This window comes from Metschnikowia bicuspidata (genome assembly GCF_001664035.1).
Source record: "Metschnikowia bicuspidata var. bicuspidata NRRL YB-4993 chromosome Unknown METBIscaffold_2, whole genome shotgun sequence".
Lineage (NCBI taxonomy): Eukaryota > Fungi > Ascomycota > Pichiomycetes > Serinales > Metschnikowiaceae > Metschnikowia > Metschnikowia bicuspidata.
In genome coordinates this window covers 1,905,794-1,922,820 of record NW_017387732.1, presented here as the reverse complement: position 1 = coordinate 1,922,820, position 17,027 = coordinate 1,905,794, and the positions used below count along the sequence as shown (strand labels likewise).

The following is a 17,027-nucleotide window of genomic DNA, read 5'->3' as shown; positions in this document are numbered from 1 at the left end:
GGTATATGCGAATTGATCATGGTGTTTGTGAATGAGTGTGAGTATCGGTTTACGAATTTTGTTCCTGTCGCGTAATTTTCGCTTGTCGTTGACGTTTATCGTTTCATTAGTCCCAGGCGGTCGTACTCCGAACGCGCTACCAGTCGGTATCTGTTGTATGTGAGGTTGATCATTTGAAACTTCCTCCCCGGAAACGTCATCTACAAGGGCCTCCCCGGAAGCGTCGGCGTCGGCCGCCCCGGAAACATCGGTGACAGGATTGGTAATGTGTAGTTGTGGGCGGAGGATTGGTGTCAGTGGCATCAGGTAGGGCTCTTCGACTGTAGGCTGTTGATCAAGGACGGATGGGTGGACGTCATTTGATCGTTCATCTTCAGTACGCTGGTGTTGGAAATGTGAAAGCTTGGAGTGACCTTGGCGAGTGTCGTCGAGTTGAAGGAAAGGGAAAAAACTTTCCCTGTACGGAAGTTTTTTCCTCTTGCCACGTGAGGGATGCCTACGTGGCGGATACCACGTGACACGCCCTGGGCCTCAACGCGCGCGCCCTGGGCCTCAAATGTTCTAACCTCAACCACCAGACCCGTTTTCTCCACGAAATGTTTAGCATGTTTCTGGCGTGCCGAGCTCATCCGGCACACGTGGCATACAAGCAGGCGGCACGGGCGGCGCCCCGGCTTCTTGGCGGCCGCCCGTTGCGCGTGGCCCGGCCACACGTGCCCCTCCTTGTGCACCTCGGCGCGTACGCCCCAACGCGGCCGTTTTCAGTGGCCCCCGAACGCCCCCAAAACGCGCCGGCAGTCGGCCCCTCGCGGCGGCACGTGAAAGCGGCCAGCCGCAATGGCCAGACGCCCGAAAGCGGCGCCGAAAGCGGTGCCGTGGCCGCCGGAAACGGCGGCGGCAAACGCGGCGAGCCGCCGGCGCACGGAGCCCCCGGAGAAGCCGGAAAAACCGGCGCCAGAAGCGGGCAAAGCGGGCCCGAGGCCCCCCCAGCAACCCCGCCGCGCAAGCGCTCCGTGTGGGCGGAAATCGCGCGGCTTTTCCGCTTGGCACGGCCCGAGTACGCCACGCTCGCGGCGGCGCTCGTATGCCTCGTGGCCACGAGCGCCGTGTCCATGCTGCTCCCGTTGATCATCGGCAGGATCATCGACACGGCGCGGCAGGCCGAGGCCGGCGGGTCTGGCTTGCCCGGCGCGGCCACGGGCGGCGCCATGGACGTGTTTGGGCTAGCGCCCGAGCAGTTCTACGCGGGCCTCGCGGCGGTGTTTGCCGCGGGTGCCGTGGCCAACTACGGGCGCATCTACTTGCTCCGGGCCGTGGGCGAGCGGCTCGTGGCGCGGCTCCGCGCGCGGCTCTTCGCCAAGATCTTGGCGCAGGACCTGTATTTCTTCGACGTGGGCCCGCGCGGCACGGGCATGAAGACCGGCGACTTGATCTCGCGGCTCTCCAGCGACACGCAGATGATCAGCAAGTCGTTGAGCGGCAACGTGAGCGACGGCGCGCGCGCGCTCATCTCGGGCGTGGTGGGGCTCCTGATGATGTGGTGGGTGTCGTGGAAGTTGACGCTCTGCATGAGCCTCATCTTCCCGCCGCTCATCCTCATGTCCACGGTGTACGGGCGCCGCATCAAGCGGCTCTCGCGCACCATCCAGGAGTGCTTGGGCGCGTTGACCAAGGTGCTGGAGGAGAAGCTCAACGGCGTCAAGACCATCCAGAGCTTTGCGCAGCAGCGCGCGGTGTTGCACAGCTACGACCACGAGGTGCGCAGCATCTTCGCGCAGTCCATGCTGGAGGGCCGCGCCAGCGGCGTGTACTACAGCGTCAACGGCTTCCTCGGCAACACCATGATCGTGGGGCTCCTTGTGGTAGGCTCGCGCCTCATTGCGACGGGCGACATCTCTATCGGCGACCTCTCCAGCTTCATGATGTACGCGGTGTACACGGGCAGCTCCGTGTTCGGCCTCGGCAACTTCTACACGGAGCTCATGAAAGGCGTGGGCGCGGCGGAGCGCATTTTCGAGCTCGTGGACCTGAAGCCACGCATCCCGCTCTCCATCGGCAAGAAGGACTGCGACTTGCGCGGCGACGTGGTGTTCCGCAACGTCGACTTCACCTACCCCTCGCGCCCGGACTCGCCGGTGTTCCGCGGCTTGAACCTCCACGTGCGCCGCGGCGAGCACGTGTGCTTGGTTGGGCCCAGCGGCTCGGGCAAGTCCACCGTGTCGCAGTTGCTCTTGCGTTTCTACGACGCCGATGCGGGCGACATCGCGGTCAACGGGCACAGCATCCGCAGCTTGAACGTCAACGCGTTCCGCCGCAGCGTGGGCTACGTGCAGCAGGAGCCGTTGCTTTTCAGCGGCACCATCCGCGACAACATCACCTTCGGCAAGCCCGGCAGCACCGCCGCGGAGATCGACCGCGCGGCGCGCCTCGCCAACTGCCTGGGCTTCATCAACGCGTTCCCGGACAAGTTGGACACCGTGGTCGGGCCCTCGTCCAGCGGCAGCGCGCAGCTCAGCGGCGGGCAGAAGCAGCGCATCTCGTTGGCCCGCACGTTGGTCAAGGAGCCCGAGCTCCTCATCTTGGACGAGGCCACCTCGGCGCTCGACTCGCGCCTGGAGGAGATTGTCATGAGGAACTTGACCGAGCTCGCGCAGACCCGCCCGCTCACCATCATCCTGATTGCGCACCGGCTCTCGACCATCCAGAACAGCGAGCGCATCGTGGTGTTTGACGGGCGCGGGAACGTGGTGGAAGACGGCAGGTTCGAGGAGCTCATTTCCGACGCGCTGAGCAGCCTCAACCGGATCTTGAAGACCGACGAGTTCACCGAGGAGGGGTAGGTGGGCGGCACCGTCGCGGGAGGTCGGCAGGCTGAGAATGCTGGCTGTCGGCAGGTTGGGGAGGCTCGGAGAGAGAAGTGGATGTTACTGGATTGGACGAGACGAAGGGACGCATCGGACTGGACGAGACGAAGGGACGCATCGGACTGGACAAGATGAAGAAACACATTGGATTGGACAAGACGAAGGAGCGAACACATTAGATTGGACAAGATGAAGGATTACATCGGGTCGCACAAGACGAGAGAGGGGAGAATGCCCGCAAAATGGACAGCCTCAGCAGATGGACGATGGGCAGGAAGAAGTGGACATACGTGAAGAGAACATGAGTGTTTGCTTAATAGGATATTAAAAGACTTGGGATAGAACGGGGATGGGCGAGTGGAGCAGGGGACGTCAACGTGTCGGTGGCGTCGGTGCTCGTACTCACAGACAGCACTCGACAAGGCGGCTCAACTCACGAGAGTGGGAGTTGAACTGTCAAGAAGACAGAGTGGCAACCCGCACAATGGCAGACCCAGCGTTTGACAGTCGCGAGGAATCAGGGGGGAGGAAGACCGGGTGGATCCCCAGATGGCTCGGCAAACGCCGCGGACGATGCCCGTGTCGGTCCGTTCCGGCGACCTGGACAGGCCATGTGGGAGCAAAGTTGGATTTCACGAAAGTGGCTCCGAGAGAATGGCATGGGCGAGGCGACCGGGCAGGTTGGAGCGGGCTCTTGATGAAGAAACAGGGCTGTCAAAGAAGAGCAAGGCTCGGGGCTCCTAGGAAGCCAATCTTACAGGACTCTTGAAGAGCAAATCAGGACTTCTTGGGCAAATCTTACAGGACTCTCGAAGAGCAAATTTCACAGGACTCCGAGAGAGCAAATCTCCTAAATCTCCCAAAGAGCGAATCTTACAGGACTCTTGAAGAGCAAATCAGGACTTCTAGGGTAAATGTCACAGGACTCTCGAAGAGCAAATCTTACAGGACTCTCGAAGAGCAAATCAGGACTTCTAGGGTAAATGTCACAGGACTCTCGAAGAGCAAATTTTACAGGACTCTCGAAGAGCAAATTTTATGGGACTCCTAGGAAGCAAATCTCACGGGACTTTTAGGAAGCAAATCTTACAGGCCTTCCAAAGAACAAATCTCACAGGACTCCTACGAAACAAACTGCCCAAAACTCCCAAGAAGCACCACTCCCAAATCTACCCAGAAGCAACCCGGCCGAAATTCCCAAAAAAAAAAAGCAAGCCCTGCCCACACCCTTCCGGCGCAGCCACGAAAACACGCACCTCAGCAAAGAACCCCGCCAGCGCCGTCATCCGGTGATGTCATGCGGCGGCGAAATACGCGCGACCGGTGCTATATTGTCTTGCTTCTCCGCGGGTTCCGGCCGGGCCGTCCGGCCACATGGGCAAAGCCGGGCCCCAGCGCCGGCCGCCGCCCCCGGCCCCGGCCAGCCCGCAGCCCCAGTTCCAGTCGCCCGGGCCCGCCGAGCCAGCCCGCTAAACGAGCCGGCCCCAGGGCCATGGCGGGCGCCTGCACACAGGCGGGTATCGCTGTCTTGGGGCCGCGCGCCGCACGGTTCCCCACGATCGCCCCGGGCCAGTGCGAATCCAGGGCCAGTGAAGCCAGCGCCAGTGCGAACATGGGCCAGTGCGAACATAGAGCCCCACTGCCTTTGCACTTGCCCTAAACCCAGCACTTGTCCTAAACCCAGCACTTGCTCGGAAAGCCAGCACCTGCTCGGAAAGCCAGCACCCCAAAAGCCCTGTTGAATCCGGAACCCGCCCGCACCCCAGGCACGCGTCTCCAAACAGGCCCCTCCGTCGACCCCAGCGCCAAACCACGCCTGGCGCCGCCCGTTGCTCCACCCCAAGCACCCGGCCCGGCACGTCTTTAACACCCGGCCCGGCACGTTTCTAAACCTCCCGCCGGCACATTTCCAAACTTCCCGCCGGCACCGGTCCCCCGCCCCTCCTAGCCCAGCGCGCCGCAGCCATGTCGGGACCCGCGCCGCCGGCGGCCAAAGAAACGGAGCAAGCCGCGCCCCTGCCCGGCTGGCGCGAGGCCGAACCGGCGCCCGTGCCGCCCGCCGAAGGCAGCGACTGGCACGACCAGATCAGGGCCGCGTCGCGGCTCCTCGCCCTGGCCATGGACCGCCTCCGGCTCGACGACCACCACGACCCCTTGGCGCGCCTGTCGCAGCTCTACCGGAAGGTGTCGCTGGCCGTGTTCCCGCCGTTCCGGGCGGCGCTGCAGCCCAGGGCGGCCGCGGCGCCGGCGCCCGAGGACGCGGACGTGGCGCTCCCGCCGAGCGACCACCACGGCCTGGCGTCGCTCCTCACCGTGCTCGCCACGGCGCTGGCCTGTGCGGGTGCAGCCTCGCTCGAGGCCATCGGCAGCCTTCTCCACGACCGGTACCGGCCCGGCGCCGGCAGCGAAGAGTCTGGCGCTGAAGAGTCCGGCGAGAAAGATTCCAGCGACAAAGAGTCCGCCGCTGAAAAGTCCGCCGCCGAAGAGTCCGCCGCCGAAGAGTCCGCCGCCACGCTCACGGGCGCCAGCTCGGCGGAGGCACGGCTCATGCAGTCCAGCGCCATCGTGGCCCGGGCGCTCACCAGCGACAGCTACCGGCCGCCGCCCGCGGCGTCGCGCAGCGCGTGGGAGAACTCGGTGATGGCCCGCTTCCACGTGCAGCCGGCGGGCGACCACGCGTTGGCGCGGTACGAGCCGCTGGCGGCGGGCGCGGGCCCGGAGAGCCCCGCGAAGGCGGCCATCTTGAAGTACCACGTGGCGCTCAAGCTCCGCGAGACGTTTGGCTTTGGCGACGACAACCGCCTCCTCGGCCACTTCGACGTGTGGCTCGCCAAGGACGTGCTCCTCCAGGGCCACATGTACATCACGCGCGACGCCGTGTGCTTCTTTTCCGTGCTCCCGGGCCAGTTCTCCGCGACGGAGCTCAGCGACCCCGAGTTGGCGCTCCACGCCGGGCCCTTGGGCCACAAGTTGGCCCACTACGGCGAGTCCGTGTTCTCGTCCGTGTACACCAACCGGTTCTGGGCCGTGTTGAGGCCGCAGACATTGAGCATCTACACGTCGCCCACCAAGCTCTACTTCCCCGTGCGCACCATCGACCTCCGCACCGCGGTCTCCTGCGAGATCTTGGAGCCGGGCACCGCCGGCTTCAGCGTGGCCAGCCCCGTCGACAGCCCCAGCGCCAGCCTGGCCCCCACGGAGCCGCTGGTGGCGCAGCTCGCCCCCGACAGCTCGGGGCTTGCCGACGACGACTCGCACGAGGAGAACGTGCAGTCCGGCGTGTGGTTCAAGATCAACTTCTCCGACAAGTCCTACCGCTTCCACACCAGCAGCATCTACTCGGCCCGCCACTGGTACAACAGCATTTCTAAAGCCATCTTCCTGCTCCACAACGCAAACTCCCAGCGCGAGGTGGTCTTGCGGCTCCCCATAGAGGACATCACGGGCCACACCAAGAACCCCATCCTCGCCGGCCCAGACGCTCTAGACGCGCCAGACGAGGACACGCCCGTGTCCTTCTCCATCGCGTTCTCTGCCCCGCCCGACGCGAACGACTCGAAACTCCATAAGTTGAAGTTGAAAACAAAGAAAACGCACGACGCAAGTGTCGTCCAGGACCATGTGCACTTTCTTGTTTTCCGGAGGGGGGAAGAGCTCTGCGATTGCTTCGAGAACGTCTTGGAAAGAAGCGAGGTCGATGCCACCGACCGTAATCGCAAGCTCAAGAAAAAGGCAAAGAAGTTCTTCCACGAGGAACGCGTTGACCTGATGTCTCTGCACTTCCAAAACAGAGTAATGACCACTATCCAGCCAGACTACTGTTCCAACGTCTCGATCATCGACAGGATCGTCGACATGAACACCAAGATCACTCTCTCCCGGGAGAAGGAACTCGCAAAATCGGCCGAGGAGCAGGCGAACGCTTTGCTGGACCAGGGAACTGATCTTGAGAGCAAGAAGTTCGCGTATGTGCCTAATTTCAAGATCATGAAAGACAAGCTCTTGCCGAAGTCAAGCCCACTCAGCAGCCTTTCCACCTTTGGCGAGGGGCTCTTCGAGGGCTTTCGCAAAGACGCTCCGCCAACTCCGTCGCAAGATATCGAGATTTCTGACCTTGAAAACCACTTGCAAACACCAAAGCCTTTCAATTTACAGATGCTCAAAGACTTAGACATACAAATGGTGCGAAGAAGAAGAGATTTCAAAGACATCGCAGGGCAGTACGGCAATCTCCTGGAGTATCTCAAGACGAAGCGAGCCAGAGACAAGGCCTTTGACAAAAAGCCGAATGCAGAGGGGAGTGACAATGACTTGAAAAGCAACGATACAAAGAAGGGCAGGAAAGACCCGGGTTTTGGAGAGGCTCTGAAGCGAGGGAAACTCCGTTCCTTGAAGAAGCTGTTGAGAACGGTCTCAACCATGGGCGGTGTGTGGTCTGCGAAGCCTGAACACTACGATCGGGTTTTTGGTCACAGCAAGTATTATGTTGCAAATCGCAGAGAGAAGGCCAGAGCGCTCAATCATTTTCGGAATCACTTCTCCCTTGGTGCCGAAACTCACTTGGTGGCCACGTATTACGCACACTTGAAAAAGGCAGTCCCTGTGTTTGGAAGGTTGTACGTGGGGAAAGACCAGTTATGTTTTAGGAGCATGATTCCTGGTGTATCTACAAAGATGGTGCTTCCCCTTCGGGACATGCAGAGCTGTAAAAAACGGGCCCACCTGTATCAGTATGCGGGGCTTGTTGTGAGGATAAGGGGGCTTAATGATCTCCAACTAGTGTTTGGAAGCAAAGATGCACGGGACGACTGCCAAAAAGTGATTTTGAAGCTCGTTAGAAAAGTGGGATGTCATCATCCGGACAGCGAGTTTGTACAAGATGATGAGCTGAGCTCTTCAATGGACATCGATGAGACCGAGAAACAGAACGCAAAGAGCGAAGGCATTGCCAAGTCTCGAGTGCATGCTGCCCGGTTGAGGCTTCTCGAAGACAAGATCAGCTATGCTACTGGCATAGATATGCCACTCATACTTGAGGACAGCCCATTCACTACCACGGAAGTGAAGCTAGCGAAATGCTACAAGATCACATTCCTCACAATAGGTTCGCGGGGGGATGTCCAGCCATACATTGCCCTTGGCAAAGCATTGGTCAAGGAGGGTCACGAGGTGACAATTGCCACGCATGCCGAGTTCGAGGATTGGATCACGAAGAATGAGATAAAATTCAAGGAGGTGGCTGGAAACCCGGCAGCACTAATGCAATTGATGGTATCGCACGGGTCCATCTCGGTGGGCTTTTTGAAGGAGGCAAGCACGAAGTTCCGAGGCTGGATTGGCGAGCTTCTTGAAACGAGCTGGAAAGCTTGTCAGGGGGCTGAGCTACTCATTGAGAGCCCGTCTGCGATGGCCGGCCTTCACATAGCTGAGGCCTTGAACATTCCTTACATGCGGGCATTCACCATGCCCTGGACGCGAACAAGAGCGTATCCACACGCATTCTTGGTCCCTGATCAAAATCGAGGTGGGTCCTACAATTTCTTGACCCACGCCATGTTCGAGAATGTGTTCTGGAAGGGAATCTCGGGACAAGTAAACAAGTGGAGACAAGAAACGCTCGGCCTTCGGCGCACCAGCTTGGTCAAGATGCAACAGACACGTATACCATTTCTATATAACGTGTCCCCGGCCATGTTCCCTCCTTCGGTGGATTTCCCAGATTGGGTGAAAGTGACGGGATACTGGTTCTTGGATGAGGGGTCGGATGAGTATGAGCCGCCGGAAGAATTGGTCAAGTTTCTTGAAGAGGCCAAATCAAACAACGAAAAGATCGTGTACGTGGGCTTCGGGTCCATTGTCGTGTCCAACGCAAAAGCTTTGACTGAAACCATTGTGGAGGCCGTTGTTGAGCTGGGAGTGAAGTGCATTTTGAACAAGGGCTGGTCCGATAAAATGAGCAAACACAAGGATGAGATTGAGGTCAAATTGCCTCCCCAGGTCTACGATGCGGGCATGATTCCTCACGACTGGCTTTTTCCCAGAATCGATGCCGCGGTACATCACGGGGGCTCCGGCACCACTGGGGCTACTTTGAGGGCAGGGCTTCCGACTATCATCAAACCGTTTTTTGGGGATCAGTTCTTCTTCGCTTCCCGCGTAGAGGATCTCGGGGCGGGAATCGCCCTCAAGAACCTCAACAAAAAGTCATTCACCAAAGCCCTCAAGTCTATTACGTCGGAGCAAAAGTTCTCGGCTAAAGCAGTTGAGATTGGGAAAAACATGAGCCACGAGAGAGGGGTCTACTCAGCCATTGAGGCGATCTACACCGAGCTAGCATACTCGAGGTCTCTCATTCTGGTGATCAGGAACAACGCCGAGCAAAGAAAATGCAACGGCGATAAGACAGGAGCACAAACACTGATAGCAGACGATGAGGCCTTCGACATGCTTGATGAGACACAAGAAGGTGACACAAGTGATGAGATGCCACAAGGCGACACAAGTGACGAGAATACAGCGTGATCAGGTATGCAGAGAGGCATGGCCCATACAGGGCAGGAAAAATAGCACATCTTGCAGCTGTTCGGGTGAAACAGCCCCGCCAGTGCTAGCCAAAGCACCGTGATTTTCCCAGCGCACGTCAACGGTCAAAATCGCAGGCTTGTTCAGGCATACCAACCTACAATTCGTGGAGCATCGGGGCACTTCACTAAGTTTATGCCATGTGCTGACTCGGATTGCCCCGGGTTTACGCGCGCAGCGGCGTGCTCACGTGCAATCGCATAGTGAGTAATCGCGACAGCAAAAGGGCGTAGGCCAGGATTCTTAGGCCGTTCCGCAATCAGATACTAGAGTGACTTCAACGCCTCAATTTGGACTCCACTCTACAAAGCAGCTAGTGAAGATATTCAGCTCTTTCGGCCATGTACGCTAATTACAAAAATGTCACCGAGGAGCAGAACCGCACGAATCCGTACGCGGCAATGGTGCCTGGCCAGACCATAGTGGAAATCCCCCGCTACGAATTGGAATGTGGTGAGGTTCTCTTGGATTTTCCCGTTGCATACAAGACGTGGGGCCGACTCAACAAAGACCACGACAATGTCTTGCTCATCTGTCACGCCTTGACCGGCTCGTCCGACGTCCAGGATTGGTGGGGCCCTCTTCTTGGAACGGGCCTCACGTTCGACCCCTCGCGGTTTTTCATCATCTGCATCAACTTTCTTGGCTCGCCGTACGGGTCGTGTTCGCCCATGACCATCGACAAGTCCACCGGAAAACGGTACGGGCCCGAATTCCCATTGGTCACTGTGAAAGACGACATTGGCGTGCAGAAGCTCATTCTCGACTTCTTGGGCGTGGAAAAAATCGCCTGCGTCATTGGCGGCTCAATGGGTGGTATGGCCGCGTTGGAATACTCGTCCACCTACCACAACACGGGCTACGTAAAGAGCGTCATTGCACTCGCCACCGCTGCACGTGCCCTGGCATGGTGCATTTCATGGAACGAGACGCAAAGACAATGCATTTTCAGCGACCCCAATTACAGAGATGGCTACTACCACGAGACTCCCGGGCTCCGGCCGGACTCCGGTCTTAGCGCTGCGAGAATGGCGGCGTTGCTCACATACAGACTGCGCAATTCTTTTGAGACGCGATTTGGGCGCAAATTGCCCTCCAACGTCCAGCTGAAGAGAGCCGGCGCAGCGCAGGACGAGGGCATTCGGCTTCCCAAGAACAAGGACGAGGAATCTTGGCTTCTGCACAACGACGGTGCCCGCTCGTCTCGACAAGTATCCTCGCAGCTGCTCCAGTCTCTAACTTCCTCAGACAAGCCACAGACCTACTTCACGGCACAGTCGTACTTGCGGTACCAAGGCGACAAGTTTGTGGCGCGTTTTGACGCCAATTGCTACATCTCCATCAGCAGGAAGCTTGACACACACGACATCACGCGGGGACATGTGGACTTTGACGAGAATGCAGATGAGGATCCGCTCGTCCAGTACCTTGGCTCGTTGTGGTTGCCCCATTTGATTATTGGCATCACTTCCGATGGGCTTTTCACATACGGCGAGCAGCAGTTGCTTGGGGCTTTCCTCCCGGACAACACGTTGAAAACCCTTGATTCCCCGGAAGGCCATGATGCGTTCTTGCTAGACTTTGAGATCATCGATGAATACTGTAGAGAGTTCTTGCACGACAGATTGCCTGAATTCTACGACGACTCCGGCAAAATCGAGCCCTTTGAGAACTGGAAAGACTACGTGGTGTCGGTGGAAAATGGCGGCAATTCTGTGTTTGGTGAGGCTGAGAAGAATATCACAAACTGGTAGAAGAATCGCTCTGGACGATCAAATCTGCTTGGAAAGGCACATATAGACTTATTTAAAATTTCTGGCCCTGACCCAAAGATTTTTTTGCAACAGACCAGCCTCAAAATTTGACAGGCAGATTGATCACAAGCACTCCAATCAGATGAAGTTTGAATTACAGCTCGTAGATCATCGCCCCGGACAAGATACCTAGTACTGTCATATATGGAGATGCACGGGTGTTTATGCATGACCTTCGAGATGATCATCGTAGTGGCCATCTACCAAGTGCAATCTCCAAATGACAGAAAAATACATCTTGCAGGAAAACACTCTCCCGGAATTCATAGCCGAGCCCGTGAAATACCTCTCAGTAGTCTCCAAACAGGGGTCTGTGAAGAACATTCTCGGAGAACTACTAAAACAGAGCCATGTCTATAAGGGCACAGTTAATGACAATGTTTTCGATATAGCCGAATCGATTGTCGGCTCTGGGGCCCAGTACTTCAGTCTCAAACTAAACAAGAACAGGAACACCCTCAAGATTGATTCAAGAACACCGAAAACAGTCACAATCACTTTGACAGAGCACGTCTTCAATCACCACGCGTACGCCGCCAGGTACATGAAATTTAAGAAGCTCCAGCCGGCAAAAGGTTCGTCAGATTACATTGTGTATCACACTGTCACTGCCAACTGGAACGGCCCCGAGAAGTATAGCAAGGACTTGTATGCGTTGGTCTCCGAGGTCTTTGCGTGTGCGGAACTCGTGCTTCTAACAGATTCTGTCTATGCCCCAAAAGACGAGGTAGGCTCACTTATGGATTTGCACGAGTCGGCTGTGGTGCTGGAAGTGAAGGTATTTTCCCCCGGAGAAGTGGATTCTGGAGACAGCATTGCTGAGACACCCGATCTCTTGAAATTAGACGTTGATGAGCACCACGAAGTATACGAATACTTGTCGTTAGTACACCTCAACTCTCTTCCAGATTATCGGAACTCACATGTGGGGGCAACTTCCATATATGAAACTCCGCAGGCAGTACACGATTTGCATTTGCCATTGAACTCAGCTTCGCTTGCCACGGTTGCAAATGTCAATCCCGTATTATTCTATGCTCTTGCCAACAATCCCGACGTTTTGTCTGTTCAGGCGACAACCATAAGTGGGAGTTACCTCCTGCTCATATTGCCTGATTCGTCATGGATGTGGACACTTCTCCGGTGAGTCAGTCCCAGCTTTTGGCAAAAACTGAAAACGTTTATTTGTCATTTTCATTCAAAATTCATTTGCCTGCTCCATGACATCGTGGAATAAAGAGTCATAGAATCCAGCGCCTGCAGCACCCAATCCCCCGAAACTGTTTGGGTCGTACGTAGACCCCATGAACTCCGGCGGGAAGCTTGCTTGAGGCACATCGTTATAGAAGGAATTATTTCCCATACCAGGCTTCATGGACAACATCTGCGTCCACATGGCATCTGAGAACTGATCGTTCAGATTGAATGTTGAGAATTCGCTGCCTAGGGTTGCTGCAGTATCAAGGCCAAGACTGCCATGAGAATGCTTGTAAGAAGGCTCTGACGCACTTTCAGACTTCACCTCGTTTTTCTGAACGGTTTGAATTGAACTCTTTAAAATACCATTGAGATCCTCAAGCATGTCACAGCTCAATAACATGTAGCTTTCTTTTCCTTTGCACCAGTTCAAGTAATAGTCAGTTCCATTTCTAATCTCCTTCAATTTTTCTTGGGCTTTCAAGTATCTCCAGCAATAGTAGTATCTGGACACCATCTTTTTCATTGACCTCAAGAATATATTCACACATGTCTCACAAAGAGCAAATGTCTCTTGCAAGAGTTCGTATCTTCGCCTGTAGCCCGCATCTTCGTCTAACAGACGTTGATGCGTTAGCAGCGTTTCGCATTTGATGATGGAAAACCTGGCCCTCATTTGCACACAATGAATAATGATGGTACATTTGTGGACCAAAGTTTGGAACGACGGCGTTATCGCTATGTCTGTGGTATGCACAAAGAGGGATCCTGTGTTTTCCACAAACTTTTCGTAGAAAGGCATCATGTTCAAGACAGAAGCAATGAGTATTTTCTTCAAATAGAAATAAGCCAAGTCCATCTCGCCCATAAGCTCGTAGTGATTGAAAAAGTGCAAGTTGACACTTACCAGGAAGAAAGTAGCCTGGAACCCGATTTTGAGCGTGTGTCCGTTCTCAACTTCGATATGCGGAACTGTTCCATTTGGACTGTCAAGCCATTGTGAAACACTTCCTAGCATGTCTGGGGCTATCATTTCTAGCGCAGAAAGTTTTTTACACAAGTCGGACATTGCTATGGGAGCTCTTACGTCTGAAATGACAGATACCACGTCATAAATAAGATCGTAGCAAGTGTCAAAGTTGGCAAATGCCTGGTTGACCTGCTTTTCAAGAAGAACATTTTTGATATTCTCGTTTCCTGGTTTATGATACGGTGGCAGTGTGTCGAACTGAGACCTCTTGATGCTTAGAGGACATCCGTTAGTTAAGCCGCTGATAGTGTCTGTAATAACCAAATACCACCATATTTTTCGGCACAAGTTGTTGAGCTTGTCGTTGCGCATTTTGGATCGGAAGTTGTCCGACTCGCGATGCAAGCCGAGGGTTTGGGCCATTTCAATGATCCTCGCACAAAACCCCAGTGAGTTGGTATTGTCGGCACCTTCACCACTCTCGGGAGCAAACGAATTGTAGATGTTGAGGTACAAACATAGCTGTAGAATGGGGATGTTTGTGAAGCGGAGGTACCCGAATTGAAAGAGACACAACTGCGCAACCGAAAACACATCAACATCGACTGGGTTGTCCAAGAGGAATTTGAGCTGCTGGGCCATTGGACATGGGTTGTCGGAACACAAGTTGGCTTCGTTCTGTGCATCATCGTTTGTGAATAAGGTGAGGTACGCCAAGCGGAGCACGATCAAGAGGGTGCCGAGGTACACCACCTCCACCTTTTTCAGTATACAGAGTTTCTCCACTCGAACATGGTCTGTGCTCGCAGAGCCAAGCATCAGGGCAACCTGTGCCTCGAAATCAAACTGGTCCAAAAACGGGAAGAACGGGTAGACTCTCTCGAAAAAGCGGTCGATCAACAACCAAATGACTTTTCTGGTCGGCAACAATTTCGTGACTTTCTTCAATATGTCATGCTCGGAATCCAAGTCGCCTTCGTACACAGTCAACCCGACGGCTTTGGCCCGTTGGTTTATGAGACGGAGGTTTTCTACTTTGCTCACGTCTATGGGCGGAGTGGAAGCATTGAAGTCGCCCTCAACGCCGACAAACTCACGCAACTTCATATTGAACATGCGATCAGACGGACCCGTAGGCTCTGTTTCAGGCTTGATGATTGCCCGTTTCTCCTTCATCCGTTTCTGCTGTTTCATGGCAAAAAGTGGGGATATGGAGCTGTACATTTTGATGAGAGACACCCAGCTGAGTGGGTAGAAGTGCCGCGTGACGGTCGGGCTCATGCTGACGATGGGCACGTACAGGTTGTGGAAGGAGAAGTACTGGGAGTCTGATAGACAAGGGTAGTATCCCAGCATGAACGACAAATCGGCCCTGTTTCCGTGGGGATTTTGCCAGATCGGGTACGGAGAAACACTTTGCAGAACTTGCAATGATACAGGACTGTGGGCGCCGCTGCTTTGCCCCAGAATCAGGTGTTCGAGCATGGATATCTTGGATTTTAGGAATTCAAGCTCCAGGTGCATTTTGGAACTCAGAAACTCTTTGGTGGTGCGGGGCTGGTCCGTCCGTGGGTGCAAAGTGCATTTCAGCAGGGCTGGCACTGCGCTTGCCGGCTGAAAGTGGATGACAAGCTCGTCAAAACCCTTGGTTTTCGAACTTTCTGCCTTGGGGAACGGTTCAGGCGGATACTCGCACATGGGATTGCCATACTTGACACACGCTGAGCATGGCGTGCCCTTGTCACATCGTACTTTGCGCCGTTTACAAAAATTGCACACGTAGTTGGCACGAGGCCGTCTTTTCAGTTGGATCATCTTCAGGCCGCTTTCCAGGATGGGTTATTGAAGGTGGGCTGGCAGTTAATGGGCAAGAATGGCAAACAAGCAAGGGGAACAGATGAAAAAGACCGTTTTTTATGGCTGTCTGAAAAAGGGCTTCTTTCGGAAACCAGCAGGCCGTTTGGGAGAAACGTAGATTTGACTTGCCCCAGTGGCGAACGACACGACGGATTCAGGGTGCCAGGAAAAAAAAGGATTTCAAATATTCAGATGTCGGGCTTCGGCTAGTCCTTTTTCCTGGGCTCCGCAGGCGCTGTTGTTTGTTGACTCGTTTTTCCCGTTTGGAAATTTGACGCAACAATCTCGTAAATCTCGTGGACAGGGAAGTATGTTCGCAGCCTTATGTAATGATGACTCGAGCGCATCACGTGGGGAGCAGCGCGCCGCGCGACTGTATATAGGGCCCAGGCCCGGGTTGTCTGTAGGCGGAACCTTCCCAGAGACTCAGAAACCTGTATTCAGGCTTGGGTGGTTTTAGCCTTTATGGTTGTTTGATCGCTGATTCAGTATTTTGGTAGTGGCTGTAAGTGTGCGCTTCCAGCATTTTGGGGTTTTGGCTGGTAATATCCAAGGTCAGCAGGGCATTAGTTGCCGCTGTTGATGCGGGCGATGTCGGGGTTGAAATCGTTTCGACATAACTCATCATAAAAAGATAGTACCTATATGTGCTTGGAAAGATGCGCTCAAAATGAATTGCTTCGTCTGGTCTTTGTAGCACTTTAGAGAACGTATTTGGTGTGAATATCGATCTGTCACATGCCCGGAGATTGCCTCGCAACTTGGTCTATATTTATATATGCATCATGTGATTGCTCAAGAATTCCATCAAACCCTACAATTTCAATTAAGCCCAAAAGCTTGAATCAAAACTCTTCCCTGGTGGAGACAAAGCGTGGTGTTGAGAAACAGAGGCGTGTCACGAAATATGACAAGATGCCCAACAGCTGCTGAACCAAGTCCTTCCTGCAGGAAGAAGCGGCTGAAGCATGGGGCTTCTAACCTGTCATCCGCCTGGACCAAAAAGTGGGCCCAAGTCGGACTGCTTTTGAGATGCCCCGGGAGAAAACACGCTTTTGCTTTTATTATTCCTTTCTTATTTCAAGTGGATTTATTCTGGAGACATATGAAAGAGAGTGTAATCTAGAAGGAGCTGTCCGGTAGCATTATCCTTTTTCAATTTGATTGCCTGGTCTCGTCCGTTATCATCCCATTCTATGAAGCCAAACAGAGCGCCCAGGCAAAAGCCGAAATATTCCTTGGCATTGGACACTTCATTGAGGGGAGGCAACTCTGACGATGAGAAAAAGGAAATCGTAGATTGCCAAGTTTTGTCAAAATCTTCAGGCCACTGAGCACTCAATTAATGAGTGCTCACTGGCGAATCGCGAAAAATGTAAGAAATTGTCAACTGTATTGCTACCTGTATTGCCAGGTCATTGCAAAAACTCACACACGTTCATTTGTACTCACGGTTTTACATGATACACAGCGATGAGGGAGCTGTACTCTTGCTTCTCTAGTCTACGATTTTGCTTTCTCCAATCTGGACAATGTCAGCACGCGTGGCCTAACATCTGTCACGTGACATACAGTTATTACTTGGAGGTATTCCCCCAAGGGGATATCCCACAAAGGCTGACTCGTTCAAGTAGCTTAATTTCGCCAGTCAGGTGTCTCTATTGACCACCTAGAATTTATTGTGGAACTCCAAGTGGTGGGGAAGCAGTGAGTAGGGCACGACCGCCATTAGCGGTTATCTCT

General features: G+C 54.7%; 5 protein-coding genes across 5 annotated transcripts; 4 read left to right on the top strand and 1 right to left on the bottom strand.

Annotated features, from left to right (window-relative positions):
• Nucleotides 1-596: 596 nt before the first annotated feature.
• MDL1 (ATP-binding cassette permease) lies at nt 597-2,840 on the top strand (the record flags this gene model as incomplete). Its single annotated transcript, XM_018858775.1, has 2 exons — nt 597-870; nt 991-2,840. The coding sequence occupies 2 exons, from the start codon at nt 597-599 to the stop codon at nt 2,838-2,840; spliced, it is 2,124 nt and encodes a 707-aa protein (XP_018712917.1).
• Nucleotides 2,841-5,504: 2,664 nt separating this feature from the next.
• UGT51C1 (Ugt51c1p) lies at nt 5,505-9,386 on the top strand (the record flags this gene model as incomplete). The annotated part of the gene is made up of 3 exons (XM_018857185.1): nt 5,505-6,604; nt 6,656-6,952; nt 7,184-9,386. 3 exons carry the CDS (start codon nt 5,505-5,507, stop codon nt 9,384-9,386), a joined length of 3,600 nt encoding a protein of 1,199 aa, XP_018712916.1.
• A 401-nt stretch (nt 9,387-9,787) lies between these two features.
• Nucleotides 9,788-11,200, top strand: MET2 (homoserine O-acetyltransferase; the record flags this gene model as incomplete). Its single annotated transcript, XM_018857236.1, has 1 exon — nt 9,788-11,200. One exon carries the CDS (start codon nt 9,788-9,790, stop codon nt 11,198-11,200), a length of 1,413 nt encoding a protein of 470 aa, XP_018712915.1.
• Nucleotides 11,201-11,231: 31 nt separating this feature from the next.
• METBIDRAFT_153251 (uncharacterized protein) lies at nt 11,232-12,433 on the top strand. The gene has a single exon (XM_018854583.1). The coding sequence runs from the start codon at nt 11,481-11,483 to the stop codon at nt 12,405-12,407; it is 927 nt and encodes a 308-aa protein (XP_018712914.1). The 5' UTR covers nt 11,232-11,480; the 3' UTR covers nt 12,408-12,433.
• Nucleotides 12,434-15,717, bottom strand: ZCF29 (Zcf29p). The gene has a single exon (XM_018854582.1). It carries the CDS (start codon nt 15,240-15,242, stop codon nt 12,459-12,461), a length of 2,784 nt encoding a protein of 927 aa, XP_018712913.1. The 5' UTR covers nt 15,243-15,717; the 3' UTR covers nt 12,434-12,458.
• Between the last annotated feature and the right edge of the window lie 1,310 nt (nt 15,718-17,027).